Below are 16,882 nucleotides of genomic sequence, written 5' to 3' on the forward strand. Positions count from 1 at the left end.
TCAAAGCTATGGTTTTTCCAGGAGTCATGTTTGGATATGAGAGTTGGACTGTAAAGAAAGCTGAGTGCCAAAAAATTGATACTTTTGAACTGTGGTGTTGGAGAAGACTCTTGAGAGTCCCTTGGACTGCTAGGAGATCAAACCAGTCGATCCTGAACAAAATCAGTCCTGAATATTCATTGGAAGGACTGATGATGAATCTGAAACTCTAATATGTGGCCACCTGATGCAAAGAACTGAGTCACTGAAAAGACCCTAATGCTGGGAAAGATTGAAGGCAGGAGGAAAAGGGTACAACAGAAGATGAAATGGTTGGATGGCATCACCGACTCGATGGACATGAATTTGAGCAAGCTCCAGGAGTTGGTGATGGACATGGAAGCCTGGTGTACTACAGTCTGTGTGGTTGCAAAGAGTTGGACCAGATTGAGCAAAAGAACTGAACTTGAAAAATTTGTCCATTTCTTCCAGGTTGCCCATTATATTAACATATAGATTTTGGTAGTAGTCTTTTATGATCCTTTTGTATTTCTGTGTTGTAATTTTACCTTTTTCATTTCTAATTTTAATGATTTGAGTCTTCTTTCTGTTTTTCTTGATGAGTCCAGCTAACTGTCAATTTCAATTATCTTCTCAAAGAGCCAGCTTTTAGTCTTACTGATCTTTGCTATCGTCTCCTTCATTTCTTTTTTTATTTATTTCTCCTCTGATCTTTATGATTTCTTTCCTTCTAACTGGATTTTTTTCATTCTTCTTTTTTTAGTTGCTTTAGGTGTAAGGTTAGGTTGTTTGTATGATGTCTCTCTTGTTTCTTGAAGTAGGCTTGTATTGCTATAAACTTCCCTCTAACTGCTTTTGCTCCATCCCATAGGTTTTGAGTTGTGTTTTCACTGTCATTTGTTTCTAGGCCTATTATGATTTTCTTCATTTCTTCAGTGATCTGTTGGTTATTCAAAAGCGTATTGTTTACCCTCCATATGTTTATGCTTTTCCTAGTTTGTTTTTTTTTCTGTAGTTGATATCTAATCTTACAATGTTGTGGCCAGAAAAAAATGCTTGAGATGATTTTGATAACTTACGGTGAATGATGTTGGATCCATGATCTCTGAAGAAGATTTAGCTTTAGAACCAAGGACCAAGCTTTATCACTCAGAGTTGTTGTTTGCATAAGTTTTATTACAGTGAGAAAGGACAGAGAAAGCTTCAGAGACAGACATCAGGAAGGGGATGGAGAGTGCCCCACTCACTAGGCTTGTCAAGGCTTTACACACTTTTACCAGACTCACTTCCACAACATAAACCTTAAATTAACAAGCTTAGAGGTAACAATAAAAAAATCTTGCCAGACCAGCTCCCACAGCTAGGTTTTAAGATGACAAGATTAGTCAGAGGGTTCTTGATAAGAAGGAGAAAGTGTCCTGGAGCAAGATATATTGTTGTTATATAATCATTAGTACAGAGTTTAAGAAAAAACATACCCTTGAGCAAGATGAGTTGTTTTGTTTAGATCTGGGCTTAAACAAAGTTAGTCTTAAAGATTGTTGTTGTAGTAACAGCTCAGAGTTTAAGATAAAAAGTCTTATGTGACTAAGACAAAGCAGTGTAGAAAAGAAAAACTTTCTCCTCCTTGAGGGCCCTGGACCCTTTCCTCCTTCTCAGGAGCCCCAGACTCCTTCTTATCAACCTACCAAAGAATTAACTCTCTCTATTCCAGTTTTTTTTTTTTTTAACCAAGGTTTGATTTATGGCCCAAGACATGTTCTATCTTGGAAAATGTTCCATGTGCACTTGAGGAAAAAGTGAAATTGTTCTGTTGTTTTTGGATGAAATGTCCTGTAGATACCAATTAGGTCCAACTGGTCCAATGTATTGTTTAAAGCTTGTTTTTCCTTATTTTCTGCTTATGATCTGTCCACTGGTGTGAGAGGGGTATTAAAGCCCCCCACTATTACTGTGTTACTGTTGATTTCCCCTTTAATAATTAGTTGTTAGCATCTGCCTTATATATTTAGGTATTCCTTTTCTTGGGTTGATCCCTTGATTATTATGTAGTGTCCTTTGTCTCTTGTAACAGTCTTTATTTTAAAGTCTATTTTATCTGAGTATTGCTACTCCTGCTATCTTTTGATTTCCTATTTCATGGAATATCTTTTTCTAGCCCTTCGCTTTCAGTCTGTGTTTATCCTTAGGTCTGAGGTGGGTCTCTTGTAGATAGCATATATAGTGGTCTAATTTTTGTATCCATTCAGCCATCTGTTGTCTTTTGGCTAGAACACTTAGCTCATTTACTTTTAAGGTAATTATTGATATGTATGATCCTATTACTATTTACTTATTGTTTTGGGTTTGTTTTTTAGGCCTTTTCTTTTTGTGTTTCCTATCTAGAGAAGTTCCTTTAGCATTTGTTGAAGAGCTGGTTTGGTGATGCTGAATTCTCTTAACTTTAGCTTGTCTATAAAGCTTTTGATTTCTTCTTTGAATCTGAATGAGATCCTTGCTGAATAGAGTAATCTTGGTTGTAGGTTATTCCCTTTCATCACTTTAAGTATACCCTGCTATTCCCTTCTGGCCTGCAGAGTTTCTGTTGAAAAATCAGCTGTTGGCCTTATGGATATCCCCATATGTTATTTGTTGCTTTTCCCTTGCTGTCTTTAATATTTGTACTTTGTGTTTAGTTTTTGTTAGTTCGATTAATATGGGTCTTGGCATGTTTCTCCTTGGGTTTGACCTGTATGGTGGAGAAGGAAATGGCAACCCACTCCAGTACTCTTGCTTGGAAAATTCCATGAATGGAGGAACCTGGTAGGCTACAGTTCATGGAGTTGCAAAGAGTCAGACACGACTTCACTTTCACTTTCACTTATCCTTTGTGGAACTCTCTAGGCTTCCCGGACTTGGGTGGCTATATCCTTTCCCATTTTAGGGATGTTTTCAACTAAAACATCCTTAAATATTTTCTCTTGCCCTTTTCTTTTGTCTTCTTCTGGGACCCCTATGATTCGAATGCTGCTGCTAAGTCACTTCAGTCATGTCCGACTCTGTGCAGCCCCATAGATAGCAGCCCACCAGGCTCTGCCATCCCTGGGATTCTCCAGGCAAGAACACTGGAGTGGGTTGCCATTTCCTCCTCCAATGCATGAAAGTGAAAAGTGAGACTGAAGTCACTCAGTTGTGTCCGACTCTTAGTGACCCCATGGACTACAGCCCACCAGGCTCTTCTGTCCTTGGGATTTTCCAGGGAAAAGTACTGGAGTGGGGTGCCATTACTGGGGTGCTAAATGTTGTCTCAGAAGTCTCAGAGATTATTCTCATTTCTTTTTTATTATTTTTTCTTTAATGCAGTGTTCAGTGGTGTGTTTTGGCGTGTCTATGGGATCAGTGGAGAAGGCAATGGCACCCCCTTCCAGTACTCTTGCCTGGAAAATCCCATGGATGGAGGAGCCTGGTAGGCTGCAGTCCATGGGGTCGCGAAGAGTCGGACACGACTGAGCGACTTCACTTTCACTTTTCACTTTCATGCTTTGGAGAAGGAAATGGCACCCCACTCCAGCGTTCTTGCCTGGAGAATCCCAGGGACAGGGGAGCCTGGTGGGCTGCCGTCTATGGGGTTGCACAGAGTCAGACACGACTGAAGCGACTTAGCAGAAGCATGGGATCAGTATGGCTTTGGGGAGCCTGTCTGCTAATGTGCCAGGGTTGTGCCCCTCTTTTGCTGAAGGATTGGCATGAGGTGTCCAGTACTGGAACTTGCTGGGTTTTAGGTGGGGCTTGGTCTTAGTGCTGAGATGGAGGCCTTTGGGAGGGCTCTCACCTATTCATGTCCATGGGGTCAGGAGTTTTGGTGATCCAAAAGTCCCAGGAGTCAAGTCTCCTGAATCTGGGGTTCAGGTCCAGTCCCTTACAATACCATCAAGATTTCACAGTCCACATAGCACCGAAGACAAATGCCTAGACTAATTGTAAAACAGCTCTTAACAGCCAAGAACACCCAAAGAGATTCACACGCTGACATAGGAAAAAGGAGAAGGAAGACGAAGAAAAGGGGGTGAAGAAAGGCTATGAAGAGGAGTCAAAAGACAGCAATCAAGCTAATAATCAACCCCCTAAGTGAAAGTTGATACTAAAAATTAGTCTCTTAAAGATACAAAATTAAAAACAAAAAATAAACAAAAGTCAGAAACATGGAATTTATTTTAAAAATAGAGTGTTTTTTTATGGAAAAAGTAGGTTATAAAAATAAAAGTTAAAGAATTAATAAATAACCATATTAGGACAACATGAGAAAATAATTTTTTAAAAGGGGGAAAAAAACCAAATATATATATAGAGAGTGGTGGTGAGAGGAATGTCCAAATGATTCTTCCATTTTCCTGCTCCAGTCAGTTTGCCTACCCAGAAAGTTCTCCAGTATTTCTAGAAAGGTCTTGACCTGTTGTGGGCATCTTCCCTTGCTCCAGTTTGTATTTGTTCTCGAAATCTACAGTTGCCTTTAAAGCTTACGGTCTCAGGCTTAGAGTGGAAATGTAAACCATTGCACCTGCCACTGCCGGGGAAGTTTCTCCCTCTTCCCTTTGCTTATACAGCCACTGGGGTTCTGCTTTGGTTTGGAGCCCACCTCTCCTTATAAGGTGCCTTACCTCTGGAAAAGGTCAGTTTTCATTCTGATTCTAAAGAAGGGCAATGCCAAAGAATGTTCCAGCTAGTGTACTATTGAGCTCATTTCACATACTAGAAAGGTAATGCTCCAAATCCTTCAAGCTAGGCTTCAACAGTATGTGAACTGAGAATTTCCATATATAAAAGTTGGATTTAGAAAAGGCAGAGGGACCAGAGATCAAATTACCAACATCCACTGGATCAGAGAAAGCAAGAGAATCCCAGAAAAACATCTACTTCTGTTTCACTGACTATGCAAAAAACCTTTGACCTTGTGGATCATAACAAACTGTGGAAAATTCTGAAAGAGATGGGAGTGCTGGACCACCTTACCTATCTCTTGAGAAACCTTTATGCAAGAAAAGAAGCAACAGTTAGAACTGGAACAATGGACTGGTTCAAAATTGGGAAAGTAGTATGTCAAGGCTATGTATTGTCACCCTGCTTATTTAACTTACATACAGAGTATATCATGTGAAATGCTGGGCTAGATGAATCACAAATTGGAATCAAGGTTGCTGGGAGAAATATCAACAACCTTAGATATGCAGATGATACTATCCCAATGGCAGAAAATGAAGAGGAACTAAAGAACCTCTTGATGAAGGTGAAAAAGCAGAGTGGAAAAGCTGGCTTAACACTCAACATTAAAAAAACAGATAATGGCATTTAGTCTCATCACTTCATGGGAAATAGGTGGACAAAAAATGGAAATAGTGACAGACTTTATTTCCTTGGCTCCAAAATCTCTGTGGACGGTGACTGCAGCCATGAAATTAAAAGACACTTGCTCCTTGGAAAAAAAAGCTATGACAAACCTAGATAGCATATTAAGTATAGTCAAAGGTATGGTTTTTCCAGCAGCCATGTAAAGATGTGAGAATTGGACCATAAAGAAAGCTGAATGCCAAAGAATTGATGCTTTCAAACTGTGGTACTGGAGAACACTCTTGAGAATCCCTTGGACAGCAAGGAGATCAAACCAGCCAATCCTAAAGAAAATCAACCCTGAATATCCCTTGGAAGGACTCATGCTGAAGCTGAAGCTCTAAGACTTTGGCCACCTGATGTGAAGCGCTAACTCATTGGAAAAGACCCTGATGCTGGGAAGAATTGAGGACAGGAGGAGAAGGGGGCCACAGAGAATGAAATGGTTGGATGACATTACTGAATTAATGGGCGTGAGTTGGAGCAAATTCCGGGAGACAATAAAGGACAGGGAAGCCTGGCATGCTGCAGACCATGGGGCTGCAAAGAGTAGGACATGACTTAGCAACTGAACAAAAACTGCTTGTAAGTCTCTCTCCATTGTCTGTCGTTCGCCTAGACACAAAGGGGTGAAAATAGGAGCTTATTAGGGCTCACTTGCTCAGTTGTGCTGGGATAGGGGAGGGGTACAGCAGATGTTGTTAGGGTGTGTGAGGAGTGCTCACCACAGCTGGTTCTTGCTTGGTCTCTGCAGGAGGTCCCCAGTCTGAGGCAAGTTGTGCGCTTCCCCAGGGGAGTTGGTCTTGGTCCTTGGCAGAGTTGTGCTGCTCAGGCTCCCAGGAAGATGTGGGTAGCAACCCTTAGCCGCTCACAACTTGGTGGTAGTTGCAGTCTCTGGGGTCGGGACATTATTGGCCCTCTACCTTCCACCTCTGGCATTTGCACCTGCTTCTCTGCCTCTGGGGCCATAGACCACTGCCATCTTGCCCCCATTTGGCATTCACCTGGATTGTGTCCTTTTTTCTCTGAGCGTGCAGAGCTAAAGCGAAGCATTATAGTTTTCCCATGGGAATGATCTTTTGCTTCTCTGACATTTTCCCAGGTCTGTCTCTGCCGTGTCATGTTAACGCCCCTAGAGTATCTTCATGGCAGTCAACCCTGATCCCTTCCCTGAGGACCAATCCCCAAGGGCTGCGCCTCTGCACCCAGCCCCTACTCAACTGCGGGGAGATGCGAGTGTGAGCTGCTTCTTGGCCGGAAAATGCCAACCAGTGCAATCTCTGTGGTGAATTTTCTCCAGTTTGCCTTCAGAGCACTTGGCTTGCTGTGTTCCCCTCTGAGGTTCTGAAGCTTCCCCCTGACCCCGCCTATGAGGGGGTTTCCTAGTGTGCAGAAACTTTTCCTCTTTCATAACTCCCTTCCGGGGGCTCAGATCCCCTCCCGCCCAGAACTCCTTTGTCTCCATTTTTGTTTTTATCTTTTGCCCTGCCTTATTCTGAGGAGATTGGTTTGCCTTTCTGAAAGTCTGGGGCCCTCTGTCTGCGTTCAGAAGATGTTCTGTGGGAATTATTACACGTGCAGATGAGTTTTTTGATATATTTGTGGGGGAGAAGGTCATCTCCCCGTCCTATTCCTGTGCCATGTTAAAGGTTCCGCCTCTGAGTTTTCTTAAATCTCATTAAGTTTCTTCACAATAGCTACTTTGAATTCTCTATCAGTTAGATTGAAATATTCTGTGACTTTAAGTTTGGTTTCTGGAGATTTGTCATTTTCTTTTTGTGGTGTAGTATTACTATGGTTTTTCATGGTGCTTGATGAAGTGCTTCTCTGCTGGTGTGTTTAATAACAGGTTAAAAGTGAGAGTGCTTTCTTTTGTTGTCTGTTAGGTGGCACTATTGACTTCTGTCCCTCTTGACTTCCCTGGTGGCTCAGATGGTAAAGTGTCTGCCTATAATGCAGGAGACCCAGCTTCAGTCCCTGGGTCGGGAAGATCTTCTGGAGAAGGAAATGGCACCCCACTCCAGTATTCTTGCCTGGAGAATCCCATGGACAGAGGAGCCTGGTGGGCTGCAGTCCATGGGGCTGCACAGAGTTGGACACGACTGAGCGCCTTCACTTTCACTTTCAGGTGACACTGTAACACAGGTTTCGGTTTCTCTTGGCTGTGCTTCTTCTGTTATATTTGAGAACTGGTGCTTTCTGTGCTTTGTGAGAGGTATGGCTCTGTGCCTTCTTTGGCTCTTCTTGTGCCTCTGGATTAGCTACTGCTTTGCTTCTGTTGGAGCTGCTGTGTCATGGGGATGGTGGGCTTTCCCTCATGTCTGGGATCCCCTGAGACATAGGCTCTGCTCTGGGAGGAGGATGGGGAAGCAGGAGGGGAGCAGGGTTGTGCAGTCACCTCCACCATGTTGGGTGTTGTAAGTGTCTTGGGCTCTGCCATTGCAGACTGGGGGGCAGGTCTTTGGGTATGTCAGCTGCTGGAGGGACAGAGTCCCAGGCCCCACTGCTGTTGCTTCCCTGTCGCCTGTGCCCACAGGAGCTCCCACACTCAGGACACCAAAGTCATGTGTGCTGCTTCCCTGGCTGCTGGGGTTTCTGAAGCTGTGGGCTCAGCTGTCACAGACCTAAGGCTGGGATTGCAGGCACGGACTCCGCTGTTGCTTTGGTTCTGCTTCTTCCATATGTTCCAGTACACCCACCAATAGATGTAAAGATATGTGGAATTCTCCAATGACCTAATGAGTTGGGCACAGGTATACTTTTGCTGAGTTGTGGATGTTTTGCAGGTTGTAGATTGAAGGGGAGAAACAAAGGTAACCTTGTTTCTGACAGCATTCCTATGAGGTTTAAAGACCTGAAGACAACACACCCTATCCATCCCCTCCCTTCCTGACACCAGGACCCACACTCCACTTATTCTGACTTTCTCCAGTGGTAATACTGGAAAATGGAAACGTGCAGATGTGACACAGGTCAGAGATGTTAAGAACATGCTATAATGATCTCGTAAACCAGACCTTGGCAGTCTAAGATAGTAAATACTCAGTCGGTTGCGTTGAATTAGACCATATCATTAAAGGCCTCTTGTCTTTATGTAAAGTTAATGAAAGATGAGTAGCAACAAAGAACTAGGTTGTTTTCTCGTTTTTATATTACTGATATTGTCATTTACTATAAGTGTCTTCTTTTTATGGTGTACATTATAATTTTCATATTATTTAGGTACATTTTAAGTGTTTAACCTCATTATCTTTTGACCTAGAATAACTATTTTTCTATTATAGGAAGCTGTTTATGTTATGTTACATAATATAAACAGGTTTTCAGCTTTGGTTGGAACTAGGGCAAAGAACTTCTAGTTGAGAGAGTTTGTGCCTTAAATTTTTTTTTCTTTTAGCAAATTAATACAATTTTAATTTTCATTAAAATGTTGTTATACTTTTTTTCTTTTCCAGAGAGTAATGCCTTCTAGTTTTTTCTTGCTGTTGCGATTTTTCTTGAGAATTGATGGGGTGCTTATTAGAATGAATGACACAAGACTTTACCATGAGGTATCTCTTCTTATTTAGTGAATATACTAGTTAATATTGGGCTTGTTCATGTTGTTATGTTGTCAGTCTGAGAGTTTGAAATTCAACAGTGCTTTATACTATATGGTCATCCATCTAACCTTTAAGATTGAGTGTTTCGCATTCACTGTTGACTGCACAGTTATCAAAACATTACATCTTCTTTTCCAAAAGTTCTAGTAGCTGAAAATGTTTTTCTAAAAGACATTTCCATTAAGGGGAGCCTAATGCTTTTTGAAAAGAATTGTGTTTACTCTGTTTAATCTGTTTAAGAAAACTATCCCTTAACTCTTACTTTTTTTTTTTTTAATAGTATGTGTGGTTTATGTGCTCTCCTGATATTAGAAATATCAATCACATAGCCTCCAGAAATTTGTATCATCCCATCATGTTAATAGTTGTTTTAATGCTTGGAAATTCTGTATTCTATTTCAAGGAATTGTTAACTTACAAGATTCTTAAAAAATAAGAAAGTATAGGGAGGCTTAATTGAGTAATGAAAATTAATTGAGTAATAAAAATTCTTCTAGTAGCTTATAGTAGCCTATCCTTTTTTAATGAATTTTTGACATCAGATTTGTGATCATACAGAATGATAAATAAAAGAAGAGACCACCAGAATGACAAATGAGAGAAGAGACCACCAGTATCAGTCATGGTAGTTGTAGTAATAGTTAACTTTTCTAACAATCCTATAAAATAAATATTATTATTATCTCTGCTTTATAGTTGAGGCAACTAAGGGAAAGAAAAATTAATTAAATTGCCTAAGTTATACAATTAATAGGGCTTCTCTGATAGCTCAGTTGGTAAAGAATCCATGTCCAATGCAGAGACCCGAGTTCAGTTCGTGGGTTGAGAAGATCCACTGGAGAAGGGATAGGCTACCCACTCCAGTATACTTGGGCTTCCCTTGTGGATCAGCTGGTAAAGAATCTGCCTGCAATGCAGGAGACCTGGGTTCCATCCCTGGGTTGGGAAGATCCCCTGGAGAAGGGAAAGGCTACTCACTCCAGTATTCTGACCTGGAGAACTCCATGGACTGTGCAGTCCATGGGGTTGCAAAGAGTCGAATGTGACTTTCACTTTTTTTCATACAATTAACAGGTGGCAGAACTGGGATTTGAACTCAGTAAGATAGAATTGGATTGGTATTTTCCTTTTTTTTTTTTTTTTTACGGCCACACTGTGTGGTCTCTGGGATAGCTCCCCAACCAAGGATTGAAACCCCCACCCCGGCTACCTTCAGTGGTAGAAGCTTGGAGTCTTAACCACTAGATCACCAGGAAAGTTCCTGGATCTTTTTCTTTTCAAAAGTGATAGCAAAGTACTAAAAATAAGCTACATTTTCATTTCAGTTCAGTTCAGTCGCTCAGTCATGTCTGACTCTTTGCGACCCCATGAATCGCAGCACGCCAGGCCTCCCTGTTCATCACCATCTCCCGGAGTTCACTCAGACTCACGTCCATTGAGTTTGTGATGCCATCCAGCCATCTCATCCTCGGTCGTCCCCTTCTCCTGCTGCCCCCAATCCCTCCCAGCACCAGAGTCTTTTCCAGTGAGTCAACTCTTCTCATGAGGTGGCCAAAGTACTGGAGTTTCAGCTTCAGCATCAGTCCTTCCAAAGAAATCCCAGGGTTGATCTCCTTCAAAATGGACTGGTTGGATCTCCTTGCAGTCCAAGGGACTCTCAAGAGTCTTCTCCAACACCACAGTTCAAAAGCATCAATTCTTCGGCACTCAGCCTTGTTCACAGTCGAACTCTCACATCCATACATGACCACAGGAAAAACCATAGCCTTGACTAGACAGGCCTTAGTCGGCAAAACTCCCTCAGAAAAAAATGAAATTTGCGTTTTTAGAAATGTTTGCACTTTAGCTCAGAAATGTTTATTTCTTTTTAGGGTTTATCCTCAAAAAGATTCTTATATACAGTAACCCACAAATTTTAATTAGGCAGATGTATAGAGTTGTGTGTGTGTGTGTGTGTATATATATGTATTCATGGAAATGCTATTGTTTGTAACAGTTCAAGGATCTGGAGTGGGTTGCCATTTCCTTCTCCAGAGGATCTTCCTGACCCAGGAATCGAAACCCGGGCTTCCCACATCTAGTCAGACACTTTACCGTCTGAGCTACCAGGGGAGCCCCAAAGGAAAGAAGGAAAGTGCTTTAATAACCATTGAATGAATATTGATTAAATGGCCATTTATATCCTGTTAACCTGCAACAAATAGACTGCCAGATATTTCTCCAGCAAAATTCAATTTATTCAGGATCAGTAGAAAATTGCAGTTTGGGATCTGTAACCATGGTGAGCCATGTGCAAGTCCCTGCATGGCAAGGGAAGGAGAATACTTTTATAGACTAGAAAAGGAAGGTGGGAGGACTATAGGAAACAGAGTCCATGGCTTTCCATTGGCTGATTCCTTCCCAGAAACTAAGAGGAGTCTTGCTTTTTTTTGTTGGGCTTTGCTATGGTTGCAGGATGTGAGAGCTTCCTGTTTTAGCTGTATTTAATTGAGGTTTCTATTTTTAATTTTTTGCAATTCATATAGTAGAAAATATACAACCATTAAAATTAGTGGTTGATTTGAAGAGATGGACAAATTAATATTGACTTTTAAGGTGCAAGTATGAATATAAGATTTTTTGTAGAGATTTCTAAATGTTGAGGATAGTGTTATCTATAGAAGTTGTGATTGTTGATGATTTATACTCTTATGTTTATATTATTTGATTTTTTTACAATGAGCATCAATCTTTTTGTTGATATAGAAGATTGAAACTTAAAGGGAATGTAATCTTGTGATTTTTTTCTCTTATTAAATAATGTTTTACCAAAAAACAAATTGTAATAAATTATTTTCTAAAACCTCCCTTTAAAATATCTTAAATGGGAAAATTAAAGTATAGAAAAAGTGACTATAAATAAGCAATTTAACAAATTTTTAGAAATAGGAAAGAATAAAACTTGTTTAAGCTTTTTTAAATTTTTGAATATAAGGGTAGCCACAGTTATGTAGGTAGATGCTAGTATAACTTAAGGAAAAGGTGTGGGTCCAAACTTGAAATGATATTTAAATCTCTTACATATTTCGTTACAAATATATACATTTTCTTTCAGAGTAAAACCTTTGCTTGTGTTTCTCTTACATGACAATTATTAAATATGTTTACATATGTATATCTGATATTACTGTAATTTATACAGGTTGGAATAATAATTTAGAATTCTTGAATTAGTTATCTCACTGTAGAATAGATGGTCTCATCAGACTTAATGCTACTTTTACAACCTGTTCTAAAATGTAGGCAATTCTATTTAATAGGAAGGATTTTGTAAATCAATATACATAAATTTATTGCAATTTTTTTATTTTTAAATATAGGCTGACAAGACCTACATGTTACGAGAATATACATCACGAGAGAGCAAAATTGCTAATTTAATGGTACAGTATTTAAATATCAATTTTTAAAAGTTAAGTTTTAATGTTTTATTTTAGGTGTGGTATCCTCCCATGTCCCACCCATCCACCAAACCTGTATCCCTAAATCCATTCATTTACCTAATAGGTAGGTAAATCCTGCTGAAGTGTATTTTTTCTGGTACTCACCTCAATTACAGTTAGAGTTGTTAGGTATATTAGTCATCATCCAACCCAATTTCCATTTGTATTCTGGAAAAACAGAGAGCCAAAGGCGTGACTTACTCTAGCTCTTAGAACTGGTGGTGGAGCTGCAATAGGATGTTCTTTCTACTACTTATTTTGGGGGGCATAATACCCCCCTCCTTTTTTTGCCCCCCTGGAGTTTGTAAAGAGCTTCTGCAAGTCTATAGGAGTTAATAATGGCTTGTTTAAAAAGTGATACCTTCCCGCTAAGTTGATATTTTTAAAATTCACCCTTAGTGCTTATTTCTATCTGTATGCATTGGGTTGGCCAAAAGGTTTGTTTGAGTTTTGATGTTAAGATGTCATGGAAAAATCTGAATGAACCTTTTGGCCAACCAAATAGAATATATATGAGTTAGAAAAGTTACTTAGAGTCTATTGGAGACTACATATTGGCATCTAACTGAAGACTGGTGCTTTCAGGATACAAGAATAACTGGAAAAGGGAATTGGAATAAGATGTATTAAATTCTTAGAACATTTAATGGTGCATTATAAGTGACATCTCCCTATGATTTTTGAGGAAACCCTCTAGTAACAGACTAAATGAGTCAGTAACAAGAGATATTATTAGGAGTGCCTAATGATGTTCCTTATATACATATATTGTACCTCATTTTAAAATTGTCATGCTTTAGGAATGCTTGAACCAAAGCATTTCCAAAATTATCATTGTAGTAACTTCATATATGCTAATATGATTTATGTATTTCCTAGCATGTTTCACCTTCCCTCTTCACGGAACCTAATGAAATATCACAGTATTTACCAATAAAGGAGGCAGTTTGTGAGAAGCTAATATTTCCAGAAAGAATTGATCCTAACCCTGCAGGCTCAAAAGAATGTACACCTGTGGAATAGAATGTGTTATGACATATATTCACTGTGGAATCTGACTGGCTATTTGGAGGGGGGTATTTTTATTTTGAGAATTAATTGCTTTGTCTATGTGCAGATTTTCTGTAACCTTAAAGGAAAAAGAAAATAAAGGATTGTTGCAGGCAGATTCCACTCAACTGCTGTTTGTACCCTGTCTTCAAATAATATTCCAGGAATTTATATTCTCTGAAATTAAGTTCAGATTTCTAAATTGTAACAAAGCAGAGTCTCACTAAGAAGGTGATGTGTGTATGTCTCTGAAGGAGTGAGCACAACCTGCGTCTATCATGAAACGCTATCTTCTACCATGAGGAGAGGTTATTTTAAATCACTCAATCATAGCACCTTGTTGCTTTCATTGGATTCCTCATCACGTACATTGATATAGTTTAGTAGCTCTTTACCTAGGAAATTGATCTGTGCCCAGGAATTAAAAAAAAAATTATCCCTTAAATTTTAAATTGGCTTTTGAAGTTTAAAGAAAGTCAAACATAGAACCAAATAAACTATATTTTTGGATAGCGTAAGGTGTTATGTCGATGGAAACACACGAACGTGGTTTGCCACTAACAGCTAGGGTGTTAGAGCTGTCTCCTTCCATCTTTAGGTGCTTTTTCTGTATTTGGTACTATATGTACTGACATGTATTCTACTTCCATCTTCCATTGGATATTGAATTTGATATTAGTCCTAAAAAGTTTGAATTAAAGTGGATTATTTTAAGTAAACATTGCATCAACCCGTAAAGCAATCAGATTAATTTTCTGCTTAAAATATTTGAAGGGTAGCTGTGGAAGAGGAGGAGGAGGAGGCTTATTTTAAAGTCTAAAAGCCAGTTTTTCATTTTTGTAAGATTCATGTTTTTAATGTTACAGGGGATCCAGGAAAGTGTGATTAATTAGGACAATGCCTCAGTAGTACGGAAAGTACACAGAGGTAAATTAAAAATCCATTTGGTTATTTTGATGATGACCTTTAAATATTTTATATTCTTTTCTGCCTTTCTAAATGACCTCCATAAAGTAGAAAGTAGTTATAAAGCACCAAGTAAGAAATTATGTTAAATGGGTTTTTAAAAATATTTTATTTACAGAGCAGGGGAAAAGAATTACCCTCCCCTGCCAACTGTTTCTAGTTTGAAATAACTATTGTACATATTTCCACTTGATGCATAAGTCATTAAAGAAGAATATTTAAGTATTAGAAAGACTCTTCAGGTATTAGCCTGAAGATAAATTTTAGGGAAACAAATACAATTGGATATTCATCATTGCTCAGACTCTGGTGTGTTGTGTGTATTTTTTTTTGCTGATTTTATTAGCTAAATTTAGTCACAAATAATTTGTGTATTTGTGTTCTGCTTCATCAGCCTGCAAGGTATAAAAGAATCAGGATTTTTTTGGCTATGAGAAAACACATGACATACTCACTGTATATTAAATATATCTGTACTTAGTGTTTCCTCCTAGGACAGAAAAGTGTATATTTTGTACTCTGCTTTCTGTTTATTTGCCATGCAGATTTGAACAGAACAGACTCTTTAGTTATACGAATTATAAAAAATGGAAAGCTTAAGAATATTCATGAGTTGAATTAGTTGAGGTTTCTGGGTAACAACATATTATACATATATTTTTAACTTAATTCAGATATCTTAGTCACAAAATAAGTCTTAGATTACTTATTTTGAGAATCCATTATTAAAAATTGTAGAATTGATCTTTTTTAGAGGGTGGGAGGTGGGTAGGATGAGGTGAATGGATAAACTTATAAAAACTTCATTAGCTTATTCCTGTGGAGAATACCAAGAAAACTTGTATTTGCCCATTGCTAAACAAGACCTATACCATTTTATATTTATTGTTCCAAGTGTCTTTTTGTAAGAGTAGAATAAATAATAAGTAATTACTGATCTGTGTTTTGCTATTTCATTTGATTCAATTTTTCTTGAAACTTAATTAAAAATGGTTTGGTGTACCTTTCTTGTTTGTGCTTTATATATATATTTAAATATTTATTTATTTGACTACATTGGGTCTTAGTTCTGTGGCACTTGGGCTCCAGAGTGTGTGGGCTTTAGTAGCTGTGGCATGCGGCCTTAGTTGCTCTAAGACATGTGAGGTCTCAGTTTCCCGACCAGGGATCAAACCTGTCTGTGTCTTCCGCACTGCAAGGCAGAGTCTTAACCACTAGATCACCAGGGAAGTACCACGCTATAAATGTTTGTGGTAATGTATCATTCCATTTCATTTTTAGTACTATACATCCTATATGGTATTAGATACAGGGATCACAATATTGAAGAAGATACTCAGTCAGCCCTCTGCTGGTTCGACATCTGCAGATACAGCCAACCATGGATCAAAAATACTGAAAAAGAATTTCCAAAAAGCAAACCTTGAATTTGTTGTGTACCTGCCAGCTATTTACGTAGCATTTACTTTGTACTTAAAACTATCTACATAGCCTTTACATATTATAAGTATTTAGAGATGACTTAAAGTGTATGGGAAGATACGTGTTAAGTGAAGTCGCTCAGTCATGTTCAACTCTTTGCGACCTCATGGACTGTAGCCTACCAGGCTCCTCTATCCATGGGATTTTCCAGGCAAGAGTACTGCAGTGGGTTGCCATTTCCTTCTCTAGGGGATCTTCCCAACCCAGGGATCAAACCCAGGTCTCCCGCATTGTAGACAGACGCTTTACCATGTAAATACACCATTTTGGAGTGTGAAGTCAAGTGGGCCTTAGGAAGCATCACTACAAACAAAGCTAGTGGAGGTGATAGAATTCCAGTTGAGCTACTTCAAACCCTAAAAGTTGATGCTGTGAAAGTGCTGCACTCAATATGTCAGCAAATTTGGAAAACTCAGCAGTGGCCACAGGACTGGAAAAGGTCAGTTTTCATTCCAATCCCAAAGAAAGGCAATGTCAAAGAATGCTCAGACTACCACACAATTGCACTCATCTCACACTCTAGTAAAGTAATGCTCAAAATTCTCCAAGCCAGGCTTCAGCAATACATGAACCCTGAACTTCCAGATGTTCAATCTGGCTTTAGAAAATGCAGAGGAACCAGAGGTCAAATTGCCAATATCCACTGTATCATCGAAAAAGCAAGAGAGTTCCAGGAAAAGCATCTATTTCTTCTTTATTGACTATGCCAAAGCCTTTGACTGTGTGGATCACAGTAAACTGGAAAATTCTGAAAGAGATGGGAATGCAAGACCACCTGACCTGCCTCTTGAGAAATCTGTATGCAGGTCAGGAAGCAACAGTTAGAAATGGACATGAAACAACAGACTGGTTCCAAATAGGAAAAGGAGTACGTCAAGGCTGTATACTGTCACCCTGCTTATTTAACTTCTATGCAGAGTACATCATGAGAAATAC

At 39.1% G+C, this 16,882-nt stretch overlaps 1 protein-coding gene across 4 annotated transcripts in view; it reads left to right on the forward strand.

The window, feature by feature from the left end:
- The window catches only part of TIPRL (TOR signaling pathway regulator), a 70,536-nt gene extending 55,070 nt beyond the window's left edge, over positions 1-15,466 (forward strand). The window contains exons 5-7 of one of the 4 annotated variants that reach the window (XR_006055510.2): positions 3,343-3,445; positions 8,820-8,915; positions 12,326-12,388. Coding sequence is in view for 3 of the 4 variants with exons in the window: in XM_027977940.3 (XP_027833741.1) it covers positions 8,820-8,915; positions 12,326-12,388; positions 13,328-13,471 (303 nt within the window). In the remaining variant the exon portion in view is untranslated. Of the gene's footprint in view, positions 1-3,342; positions 3,446-8,819; positions 11,786-12,325; positions 12,389-13,327 lie in introns of those variants that run through there. The other 3 variants (XM_027977940.3, XM_027977950.3, XM_060415927.1) reach the window with 3 other exon arrangements.
- Positions 15,467-16,882: the final 1,416 nt, after the last annotated feature.

The sequence above is a fragment of the Ovis aries genome, chromosome 1 (assembly GCF_016772045.2).
Source record: "Ovis aries strain OAR_USU_Benz2616 breed Rambouillet chromosome 1, ARS-UI_Ramb_v3.0, whole genome shotgun sequence".
Taxonomy (NCBI): Eukaryota; Metazoa; Chordata; class Mammalia; order Artiodactyla; family Bovidae; genus Ovis; species Ovis aries.